Below are 12,605 nucleotides of genomic sequence, written 5' to 3' on the forward strand. Positions count from 1 at the left end.
TAAGACATGTTGGACATACATACATTCGAGTCCAAGTAACATAGGTTTGGAAAATGCATAGCCAAAAGAAATAAGTAGACCTTTCCCTGAGTGATTTGGAAGCAGTTCCAACCATATCTCATGGTTCTTTGCCAGAATGATGCTTATCTTGTTAGGATTAGATACATAAACCAAATCACCATCATATAAAGCATTGGGCCAATTTATCAGCAACTCCATTCCCATCTCCACGAGTATGGCCGCTGCCAATGCACATTCTCCCCTCGTTCACACAGATCATGTCCATTTCAACATGGGGCTGCTCCGCCATTGATAGCTCCTTTCAAAGGCCTAGGCTTTGGTCCAATTAGGGATGTAAATGAGACGAGACAGGCCGTGAGTTACTCAAGATCGACTCGATCAAAGTTTAGTCAACTTTCAAATCAAATGAACTCGACTCGAATTCTTAAAGAGCTGAAGTGAGCTACTGGATACGTGACTTGAAAAGCTCGCGTGCAATTCAAAAAAAATAATATATGATTTTTTAGAATTTTGAAATTATATTGTTAATAATAGTAACATTTACATGTTATTTGTTTTTAAAAAATACAATGTAAGATTTTTATGTACTTAAGGTTTAAGTTCAATCTCGAGTTTGAGCTTCAATCGAGTTAAGTCTGAAGTTTTTTGAGCTCGAGTCAAGCTTTAATTTTTATTTTAAGCTCATAAACTTTCGTGTTGAGTCGAGTTTCATTTTTTTTATTTCGATTTTGATAATTTTAACCACATGAATTTTTGAGTGGAATCAAAGTCAGATTTACACTTTTTGAATTGATTCATGCTCAACAATACTCAAATTTAAATTTACTTATAAACAGCCTTAACTCTAATATAATTCCTTCACAAAATCCCCATTAAAGATGTACATGTTCCTTCGAAACTAAAAAATCCTTATCATTTTAAAATATTTAATTTTAAATGAAATCAAATTTAATGCTCAAGCATATTGTTAGATAGACATAAGGATCTAATTGAAATGATAGTAATAGTGTGAAGATTCAATTAAAGTATTTTAAAGTTTAAGGATAAATTTAAAATTTTGATATAAGTCAGGGATCTTTGATACAATTAACTCAAATTCGTTAAATTTATAGGATATGCATTCCCGACATCTTTCGCAGTTTGACTTTACACATCAAAAACCCTCTGTTAGGGTTTCCAAAATTCCCAAATTAAAAATGAATCCTTTCTGCAATCAACAACACTAACACTACCCAGTGTTTTCTCCTTCACAGAATCTTCAACTTCAAACCCTTTTCTTCAAACCCAATTCGAGTTTCAAGCGAAAAAGACAAAAAAAGGGGTTCTTCTCCAACATTGTGAAGAAAAAATGAATGGCAGAAAAAGAGCAGCCATTAAAACTTCAACAAGCATCATCCCCGTCGTAAATCAAGAATCACCCATTCTTCCTTGCAGGATTCTTCTACTCACTCGCCGTACGATCTACGAAATCCTCGCGAGGCTCCCAATCAAAACCATTTTCCAATGCAGGTCCGTTTGCAAGAGGTTCCTTTGTTTCATATCAGATCCCGAATTCGCGAAGCTTCAGCTTTTAAAATCTCAAGTTTGCATCTTGATCAAGACTCAGCCGCTCCAAAACGCTTCCAAAAGACTCCAGTTAGCTCACGTAGAGTCCAGTGGCTCGAATTTACAGGTCTCGAAACTCAACTTAACCCCCAAATCAAATCTCCCCACTATTGATATCTCTCACATGAATGCTTGCAATGGTTTGCTTTGCTTAGTTGGGTCTGAGAAAGATTATAACTTCTATGTTTGTAACCCAATTTTGGGCGAATTCATCACGATTCAACCGCCTTATAAGGATAGGCAAAGAGGTAGCTTTTGGGGGCTTGGTTATTCGACTATGATGGATCAATACAAAGTTTTGCAGAGCTATCATCCGGTTGTTGAATCCAATAATCGATATGTGATGGCTGAGATTTACACCATTGGAACTGGTACATGGAGGAGCATTGGAAATGCACCTATTGATACCGTTGCTATGCCGTTCAATGCTTTCTTGAATGATGCCCTTCACTGGTTTCCTTGTACTCCTAATGGTAGTGAATTCATTCATACTTTCGACTTCAATTCTGAGAAGTTTGGGACACTCCCGCCGCCTGATCATTTCCGAGAAGATGATAAGAAGTTCACAAATTACTCGAGGATTGGTGTGCTAGGAGGGTGTCTGTTTATGATTTACTTCACAAACTCGTCGCGGTTCGATATTTGGGTTATGAAGGAGTATGGTGTGAAGGAGACGTGGACCAAACAGTTTGTTGTTGAGAATTTGTATCTCAAGCAAGGCAGTTGGGATTTCTATGAACCAATGGTTGTTTTGAACAATGGGGAGATTTTGATGTTGTACAATAATGATGCAGTGGTTTGTTACAATCAGAAGCGGAAAAATCTTCGCGGAACTAAGTTTTTCCGCACTCGTTCACAGTTTGATGCGACTGCTTACACCCCTTCACTGGTTTCTCTCGACAACGTTGCAAAAGGAGAGCAAATTTCTAGGTACTTATATGTGTATTTATTATATGCACATATGTATTTATGTGTTTATATATGTATATATATTTGCATGTGTGTATATACTTATTAAGTACTCATGCATTTGGTTTGTTTAAAATGAGTGCAAATTGTCGATATATATTTTTGCGTGTGTATGCACACACACACATACATATATATATATATCAAGTACTCATGTGCTTGTTTTGCTTAAAATGACTGCAAATTGGCTATATGTATTGTATCCATGTGTCTGTGTTTGTGTATATGTGTAACTGTGTGTGTGTATACTTTCTCTGATGAAAAGGTTTCATTTATTTCATACGTGCTAAAGTATATTTCATCATACTATGTTTTATTGATTGAAGTTCATCAGTTTATAGGAACCCTGATGTAGGTAAAGTTTTGTAGTGTGCACCATATAGCATATACCAACATATGTTACTTGGACTCGATGCGGGTATACACTTGCATGGGTATATTCAATTCTTTTCCAAAATTTTTCCATTTTTGGTGGACCCTGGTAGGATTATATTCTACTTATATCTGAAAATGTGTCCAAGAGGTGCTGGACACCCATGTCCAACATGGGTACGGGGATATGCCCTCCCCATGACCTTATAAATACATGAAAAATCTTTGAAAAAGTTAAAGATACTTGCGTGCGAAACATACTAGTATACGAAACTAACACCTGAGTCTAACTAACATAGCCCATTGTATCTATTTAATGATATGATGTGCTTTAGCTATTTAACTAACATGTATACTCGATGCATGAGTTGTTAGGTTGATCCCATTGATTTGGCTTTTCATTTTTCTTGAATTACTCGTATCCGATACACACTGTCTGACACATGTTTGGTCATGGGTATAAGGATATGACCCCCAAAGACCATCCAAATGCATAGAAAAACTCGAAAAGAGATGAATGCTCCCATGTGCAACATATACTTGTATCTGATGCTAAAAAATGAGTCTGAGCAACATAGGTTATATCATGCCATATTATCCTCTTATCCATGTGGTTTTTACGCTAAAAAGATACTAATATATAGGATGCAAAGCACCAAAGACTATGACAGGCTTTGTACCGACGATTTCCAAGATTGTGTTGATTGTGGAGCGCAACTCGTTAACCCTATCTGTAGTTTTCCGCCTTTTGGGGTTACCTATGGTGCTGTAAATTACCATGTGAGTTTCTTGGTTTCCTTGAATTTATATTCCAGTCTCTGATTGAATATGCATTGACATCGGTTGCAATTGAATGATGAATCAAATGTAAAGAATTTTCAGGCAGATATATATGGGAGAACCTCAGAGAACAGATGTGCAGCATGTACGGATCGGCGAGTTACTCCGACGAAATCGTTTCTTAGCCTGTGGAATCTGTGAAGAAAACAGTAATTGATAGATGACGAGCCGTTTCTACTTGTGGTATCAACTTAATCCTTTGGGATTTACATTCTCCAGTTCAGCAACTGAACTTTTATGCCTTATTTTCGGATGTTATTTCTCTTTCGTGCTTGTAAATATTTTGAAACATCTTCCTGTTTATCTAGGGAAAATTAGTTTGTTAATTGGTAGCGTAAACCGCGAACTGCCATTGGTGTGCTCTGAATTCCGTAACTGGACCTTGTTACTTATCATTTTCTTTGAAATATCCATGTTTTATATCCGAGTCTCAGTCGAATGACGTGTCAATAGTCTTTTGAACTCTAAGAAAGCTCGCTCAAAAATGGAAGAAATGTAATGTTTACAGCCTCTATTGATGAGCATTAGATTGTTGAGGTTCAATAGCCTGTATTATATTTGTGTATTTTATTATGCTTGTTATATATGATCACGTGCATACGTTATTAATATATATATTTGTATAAAAAGCATAAAACGTTTTTTTTATAAAAAAAAATCACTTTTATTTTGTGAAATTATTAGTAAATATAATTAATATTTTAAATTACCAAACGCTAAATTAAATATAATTTTGTTAAGAACATTTTATTATAAAGTATTTAATGTGTTATACGTTGTATACACTAATAATGTGATGAATTACTAATAAATATGGTCCGATGACTGATCTAGTTTGGATGAAATAGATATACTAGTTTTCTTAAGAGTAAAAATTTTAAAAATACGAGAGAAAAAAAAAGCATAAAATTAGTCCTCGACGTTTGTACGAAGGTTCATTCTGTCTTTTATTCTTTATTTTGAAGCATTTTAATTCTTAGTTAAAATAGTTTTTATTAGATGAAATCATTAATTGACTACTTATTAATATAAATTATTGATGTAATGTTTTAATATATATTTAATCAATAACTTGATCATTTATCTAAAATGATGATGCGATATTTCTTTGTATACAAAAATTATTAAATTAATAAAAATTTAAATTTTATAAGAAATACGATGGTATTCAACACGATCCATCGCTTCATGTATATATATTTTGCATGTAATGGAATCAGGCCCATCTCTAAGCATGGGCAAGAGGGGCACTGGTGCCCAAATTATAAATTCACATATAATTAATAAATGATAAATTATCTATTTAGTCATCACCTATTATTTTATTTTTATTTTGACTATCAAATTATTATTTTTTTAAAATCATACTTAATGTTACATTTTGTTTCTTTTTTTTGTTACTCACCATTAAAAAAATTAACGACGATGCTGATGTGACTATTTTAAAAAGGATTATGTTTGTTTTGTGTGAGTAGTTGGGTGTTTAATAAGTTTTCTTGATGTTTTCTATTTAAAATTTGATGTATTTATTAGATAGTTTATTAAACGTAAAAAAAGTAATTTATAAGTAAATTTATTTAGTTTTTCTTGTTTTTATAATTCAATTTTTTCTATGTTTATTATTAGAAGTCTAAATTTATTTTCTTTCAATGTCACTAAAATCTCATAAACGAATCTGAATAGATGAGTGGTTGCTCCAAGTGTCAAAGACCCAGAACGGTGTGATGGTGTGAGATAAATTCTAAACTCCAAACGTGCTTCCTTATAGGCCCTCAACATTCCTCAATATACGCTACAAACATAAGATCCAAATATTATCTTTTTTAAACATTTATGCTGACAAAAGGGAACGAGAAATGAGAGGAACCCCCCCCCCCCCAAACACATTTAGCCACAAAAGATGGAGGAATTTGATGAAAAGAAAACAACATTCATTTTTGTGAAGGGAAAAAAAACTAGCGATTAATGCCAGTGCCTGTGCTTCCCCCTTTTTTAATTCATTTTCTTCTTTAATTTCTTGGGCTCTGAAAATGGCAGATTCAACGGACCTTTCTTCTTCTTCTTCTCCTTCAAGGTACCACTTTTACATGAATCCTCGTGTTTTATTTCTTTTCCAATATAGTTTGCGTATGTGTTTTCTGAGTTTGATTTTAAATGTTTTATGCTCTTGAATAAAGTGGTATATGATCCCCCAAGAATTCTTCAATGGACGTCCATTCGATTTATAAAATTAAAATTTGATTATCTTAATATATTGAAATTTTATACATATAAAGTACATAATATCCCACATTCATTCTTAGAACCAAATAATAATGATAATATATACCAGCAATCAATTGGTTTGATGATATAAGATATTAGATCCCTCAATTGACGATAGTAATTCAAATCTTGATGTATGTGAATAGAGTAAATTGGGTTGAAAGGGTCATCTCATATTAGACCACTACAGTACTCGATCTGAATCACTCGATTAATAAATCAAATACCGGTGGTTATTAAAAATCAAATAATGATATATGTTGTTTTTTAATTCATAATTCAAGCACAGTTCATTTGTTATTATATTTATTATTTGAGCAAATAACATATTTAGTTCACGACTTTTTTCTTTTTCAAAATCATATCTATTGTTATGTTTTCGTTTCATTTTGATCACATGCTGTAAAAAAACAGTGATATTGATGTGTCACCATAAGATAATATCATATAATCATTGAAAAAAATTACGATGTCACAGTTATGTTAATCTTTAATAGCGGGAGGCCAAAAAGAAAGCAAAATATAACGTTAGATATAATTTTGAATTTTGGTCACACGACTTCTTTTTCTTCAAAATCATATCTAATGTATATTTTGGTTTTATTTTCATCACATGCTGTTAAAAAAACAGTGATAATGATGTATCACCATAAGATAATGTCATATAATCATTGAAAAAACTTACGATGTCATCAGTTATATTAATCTTTAATAGCGGGTGGCCAAAAAGAAAGCAAAATATAGCGTTGGATATAATTTTGAGAGAAAAAAAATAATTGGATGACCAAAACAGAATTATGTGAGTAGTTGGGTGACTAAATATGTAGTTTACCTTATTATTTTGGTTATGTGTATTATGTGTTTTACTCCCCACTCGCAGTGCTGAACCATCCACGGAGAACAAAATCTGCAATAAAAGAGGCAACGAAAAGAAAATATGGGAGACGTTTCGCCTTATTTTGAAAAAGAATCGAGCTGGTTTCTCCGACGCAATCTCATCTCTCGGTAATCTAATCATCCGTTTCTTCGTTTTTCCCGTACTGATGATTGACAATTACGTTAGAAATGTAATTTCTTATGTTCTTCAGACTTGGCACAATTGAGAACTGAATTAGAAAGAATAGATGAACAATCTGTGGAACCGGTTCCCGACGATTGCTTAACAGATACTGCAGAATCCAAACAATCAGTACAGAAGCTTTCCACGGAAATCGCAGAATCCAAACAATCGGTGGCGAAGCCTTCGACGGGAACCGTTGAATCCAAACAATCGGTAGCGAAGCCTTCGACGGAAATCGCAGAATCCAAACAATCGGTAGCGAAGCCTTCGACGGGAACGGCAGAATCCAAACAATCGGTAGCGAAGCCTTCGACGGGAACCGCAGAATCCAAACAATCGGTGGAGAAGCCTTCGACGGGAACCGCGGAATCCAAACAATCGGTGGAGAAGCCTTTGACGGAAACCGCGGAATCTAAACAATCGGTTGAGAAGCCTTCGTCGGAAACAGCAGAACCAGAGTCGAATTCGTCGAAAACCAGCACTTCTTCAGACTCTAAACATCAGAATAGTTCGAATTGGCGTGGATTCTTCCCTTCGCTGAGAAAAGGCGTTGCAATCCCTATTTATGGTTTCCCTCCATTGATACCCAAGTTCACGAGAAAAAAAGGCAAGAGAATCAAAGACAAAGAGGAACTCATTCCGCAACCATCAATTGAGTTGGATACCGATGCGTTTAATTTTAAAGCTTCTTGGAAGAACTTCACCTTCGCTGAGCTTCAGGAAGCAACTGATAACTTCAGCCATGGTATCTTTCTTCTTTCTCTCATTTTTATTTTGTTTTTAAGCTCAATATTCTGAATTGGAATTTAGAATAATATCTGCAATCCTTTCCTTATTTCTATCCGGAGACTACTACCTCCTTCATCCTCATATTGTTATATGTTTGATTGTTTTTGTTGAGAAGAGAATTTGATAGGAGAAGGAGGGTATGCGGAAGTTTACAAAGGGAAAGTAGAAGATGGAAACCTTGTGGCCGTAAAAAAGCTAATGAGAGGGTCACCGGAAGAGATGACAATGGATTTCTTATCAGAACTGGGAATTATAGTTCATGTGGACCATCCTAATATTGCTAAACTCATTGGCTATGGCGTCGAAGGAGGGATGCACCTTGTTCTTCAATTGTCTGCTCATGGAAGTTTGGCTTCTTTACTTTATGGTTAGTTTCTCTATACTTCTGATTTCTTTCCAATTGCTTATTGGGATTTAATCATGGATTTAAATAGCGACCCGTTACGAAATTAAACAATCGTTATATAACGATAAAGGTACATTTTGAAACCGTTATTATACAATCCCAATACCTGCGATGACCATAATAGAATACACTATTACTATAAACATTTCGGATTTAATCACTTGTTCGTATATGCAGGGCCAAAGGAGAAGCTGAATTGGCGCATGAGATTCAGGATTGCTGTAGGAACTGCAGAAGGCCTTAAATATCTTCACGAAGGTTGCCAAAGGAGAATTATCCATAAAGATATCAAGGCCGCTAACGTTTTGCTTACAGAAGACTTTACTGCTCAGGTACATCTAATTTCATATTTAATTGAATCATAAAGCAGGGATTTAAATTGTGGTTGTGGTCAAATTTTCGGTTGTATTATATTTATTACGGTTGCAGACATAACGAATGTTATTACAGTCATTATAGATATTGTAGTTATATATTTTTTTAATTCACACAATTTATTATTGAAATAATATTTTAATTAGTGCAACGAATTATTGGACATTTTTTTAATTTTACCATAACAGAATAATAATGGGAATTGTAGTCCGTTATTGGTGTGATTCCATTTCACAAAGGTATTTTTCATGATAATGATTTCAGACAGTACCACTATCGTTATATAGTGACCATTATCCCAATATCTGATTGCTATTTAAATCATTACCCTAAACTTTAAACCCTAAACGATATACCCTGATATTAAAATTATAAATTTGTCTAGATTGCGGATTTTGGGCTTGCAAAATGGTTACCTGATCAATGGACTCATCATACAGTCTCTAAAGTGGAAGGAACATTCGGGTATGTCCTTTTCTTCATCCCAAACCTTTAAAATTCATTTTTATTCCATAAAGATTGTCATCACAGTTATCTTCCGCCGGAGTTCTTCATGTACGGCATCGTCAATGAAAAAACTGACGTCTTTGCTTACGGAGTACTTCTGTTGGAGCTCATCACCGGCCGACAAGCCGTCAATAGTTCCCAGCAGAGCCTTGTTATGTGGGTACGTTCGCTTGTCTCCACCCTCATTAATATTCAAATTTACATATTAATTCTTCAATTCTATCTATATAAATAATAAATTCGGATATGTAAATTCGTTTTACTTATATAAATAATAAAGTTAAATATATTACTTCTAAAAAAAATTAGTAAAATGCTGGTAAACTTTTGCAGGCAAAACCTTTGATAAAAGAAAATAAGATAAAAGAACTAGTTGATCCATGTTTAAGGGGCGGCTATGATTTGGACCAGATGAACCGGGTTATTGCAATCGCTTCTACTTGCATACACCAGTCTGCAGCGAACCGACCCCAAATGAGCCAGGCAGGTTCTTTCGTTTCAATTTTCAACTTCTATCAATTTAAAATTATTTCCTGCAAGCATTACAATCTGATGGATTTCATTTTTCTTATTCAAATAATTTTGTTTCTTTATTTAATTAATAGGCAAATTAGATTATCAGTCACTTATCTTTAATCGTTTTTTCATTTAGTCATTAAAGTATAAAAAATATAATCATATTAAACGTTTCTTTTCTGATCACTCTGCATTAGGTCTTTAATGGTGGGATGACATGTTATTTCTTTTGTGATGAGAAAGTCAAAAATATTTTTTATTTTATTTTTTTATTTGGTACTCTTTTGTTTGTTTTTGTTTTCATCTTCTTTTTTTAAAAAAAAAACACTAAAGAAAGAAAGAAAATCTTCTTAAATTTTCTTCTCCCACTTTTTATTGTCGCTTTTGAAATCATTACTCTTCAATTATTCTAGATATAGATAAACTTACTTTAAATTTTCTCAAAACACTTTAAAATTCATGAAATTTCAACACAAACCTTTTTTCTTTGTTTTTGTTTTGAGAGGTTGCAGGACTTTATCAGATTTAAAGAGTCGTGTGCCCAAAATTTTAAACAGATGACAAGCATTCTTCGAAAAAGATAAATAACATATCTTGAAACTAATTTTATTAGATAATAATTGATGGAGATCAAAATAGTAGAAGGTTTAAGATTTTATTTAATTTTCGTTGATATTAAATGACTTTCAAATAAAATCAAATTGAATATGAAAAAGTGAGAAAAAAGAGGATCATTTTGATAGTTACGTCAGAAATGATGATGGTTACAAAGTTTTTAAGGTTTATGAAAAAAAAGAAAAAATATTATTTTATAAGGATAAAGTATATAAATAGTCCCTAAACTTTTAGGGTATTTGCATTTTGATCACTCAACTTTTAAAACTTGCTATGCAACTATCGAACTTTTAATCATTTTTAGTAGGGTCCTTGTCGTACTCTATTGTTAGGTTTTGCTGACGTGGCACTTAATTGTTTTTAACCCCTTTTCTCCTTCTTCTTTTCTCCTTCTTCTCCTCTTCCTCATCCACCTTCTTCTTTTTCGCCTCTACGGAGGAGGGACGACGACGAGGAGCCATGACTGACTGGGTTTTGTTCGGAACAATGTGAGGATTTCAATGGTGGTGGCGGTGTGGCGAACGAACAGCCCTATCGGTCAAAAAGCTATCAAAACAAAAAAAGGAGATTTGGGATTTTCTGACGAGATTCGAGGCCCTCTCCACGACGAACGAAGGTGAGTCTCGGCGAGTGGCTAGCGAGGTTTTGGTTGGAATGGGGCGATGCTCTTACTGGTACCGGCGACTGATGGCGGAGATCGCAGATGAGTGTTCGAACGATTTTCTCACTATTTAGGACAAACGGTGGACGGTGAGTATGAATCGAGGGCTGGAGTGACCCATCGCTGACCGGGGGTGGGGTGAACGGGAGAAGAAGAAGAAGAAGGGGGAGGAAGAGGAGGAGGAGAAGGGGGTTAGCGGTAGTTAAGTGCCACGTTAGCAAATGGTTATGCCATGGATTTTACTGCAAACAATTAAAAGTTAGGTGACCAAAATGCAAGTACCCTAAAAGTTTGAGGACTATTTATATACTTTACCATTTTATGAAGATGTTAAAAAAAATAATGATCTAGAGATTAAAAAAATAAATTTAGAAATATTATAATTATAAATATTTAAGTTTAAGCAAATTTATTATATTAAATTCTGGATTGGGGAAAAAACAGGTTGTATCAGTGTTGAAGGGTGATATAAGCTGCTTGGAGATGCTTCGAGAACGTGAGAAATCAGTACATCAAAGAACATACTCAGCAGAGGATATCAATGACGTGGAAGATTATAATTCAACTAAACAGTTGAGCGATTTTAACCGCCAGCTTGAGCTTCTTCTAGGAAATACTGAAGATACTTTATAAAATTTGTATTCTTCTTCAAATCATTATTACGAACTGGTTTTTATTTTCACCCAAGTTAGAGGGATTAATCCCTTTTTCTTTTCTTTTGCTATGTGAATTGTTGTTACTAGATAGTTCAATATTCATAAAATTATTTTAAATTTAGAAATATATATTACTATTAATATAACTTTAATAATGATTTTAATAATCATATTTGGTTAGTTGATCAAATTGTTAGGTTCTAGATCTATTATGTGCATCTCATTCTTTCTCTTATAGTACCTTTTCTGTACCTCTACCAGAATCAGTTGATAATCCATTGGCACAATTTTATTTTCAATTTATAAACTTAAAGTCTAATATTATTGTGTTGACCAATTAAAAGCTCATTAATTTTTTAAAAAACTTGATATAATTAATTTGTTAAGTAATTTTATAAGTTTAATTTTATTTTAATTTAAGAAATGGTTGCTTATGTTATTATTACTTTTTCATGTGTCTATTATTTTATCTTTTTCTTAATTTCTCATTTTGTTGGGATTTGTCCCCTTTTTTTTGAAAATTTTCTTTTTTATTATTTTATTTTAAATGATTGCAAGAAAAAAAAAATATCTTCCACTAGTTTCAAACCTAGTTTTTCAAATCTATAGACTGGATGCCAAACCAACCAATAACTCTTTCTTTATTTAGATAACTTGTAGTTTATTTTTATTTTATTTATTTAATATAAAATCGTTCTTTAAACAGTTAACGAGATACTGAAGATTTAACTGATTCGACCACCGATAGAATTTTCAAAATATTAGATTGTTTTGATTTATTTCTCTTAGGCCCTAGTCGAGGTGAAGACGACGAATGATGTCAAGTAGCAAAAATCTTGAGATCTTTGAATGGTACCAATGGAAAAATTATAGCGATGACGGTTTTGATGATTTATTCATTTATGTTAAATAAAGAGTTATGATCAATGATTTTAATGAAAGGAATAA

At 33.3% G+C, this 12,605-nt stretch overlaps 2 protein-coding genes across 3 annotated transcripts; both read left to right on the plus strand.

The window, feature by feature from the left end:
* The first annotated feature begins 1,175 nt into the window (after window positions 1–1,175).
* LOC120151202 (F-box protein At3g07870-like) lies at window positions 1,176–4,116 on the plus strand. 2 transcript variants are annotated; one of them, XM_039163728.1, is made up of 3 exons: window positions 1,176–2,556; window positions 3,612–3,747; window positions 3,841–4,116. In XM_039163728.1, the coding sequence occupies exons 1-3, from the start codon at window positions 1,370–1,372 to the stop codon at window positions 3,946–3,948; spliced, it is 1,431 nt and encodes a 476-aa protein (XP_039019659.1). In that variant the 5' UTR covers window positions 1,176–1,369; the 3' UTR covers window positions 3,949–4,116. The 2 variants fall into 2 exon arrangements, with proteins under 2 accessions (XP_039019659.1, XP_039019660.1); XM_039163729.1 differs by having other exon boundaries at window positions 3,850–4,116.
* Window positions 4,117–5,837: 1,721 nt separating this feature from the next.
* LOC120151192 (receptor-like cytosolic serine/threonine-protein kinase RBK2) lies at window positions 5,838–11,667 on the plus strand. Its single transcript, XM_039163721.1, has 9 exons — window positions 5,838–5,881; window positions 6,953–7,077; window positions 7,161–7,877; window positions 8,037–8,288; window positions 8,505–8,659; window positions 9,088–9,167; window positions 9,234–9,369; window positions 9,543–9,692; window positions 11,446–11,667. Exons 1-9 carry the CDS (start codon window positions 5,838–5,840, stop codon window positions 11,632–11,634), a joined length of 1,848 nt encoding a protein of 615 aa, XP_039019652.1. The 3' UTR covers window positions 11,635–11,667.
* Window positions 11,668–12,605: the final 938 nt, after the last annotated feature.

Source organism: Hibiscus syriacus, unplaced genomic scaffold (genome assembly GCF_006381635.1).
Source record: "Hibiscus syriacus cultivar Baekdansim isolate YM2019G1 unplaced genomic scaffold, ASM638163v2 tig00111028_pilon, whole genome shotgun sequence".
NCBI lineage: Eukaryota > Viridiplantae > Streptophyta > Magnoliopsida > Malvales > Malvaceae > Hibiscus > Hibiscus syriacus.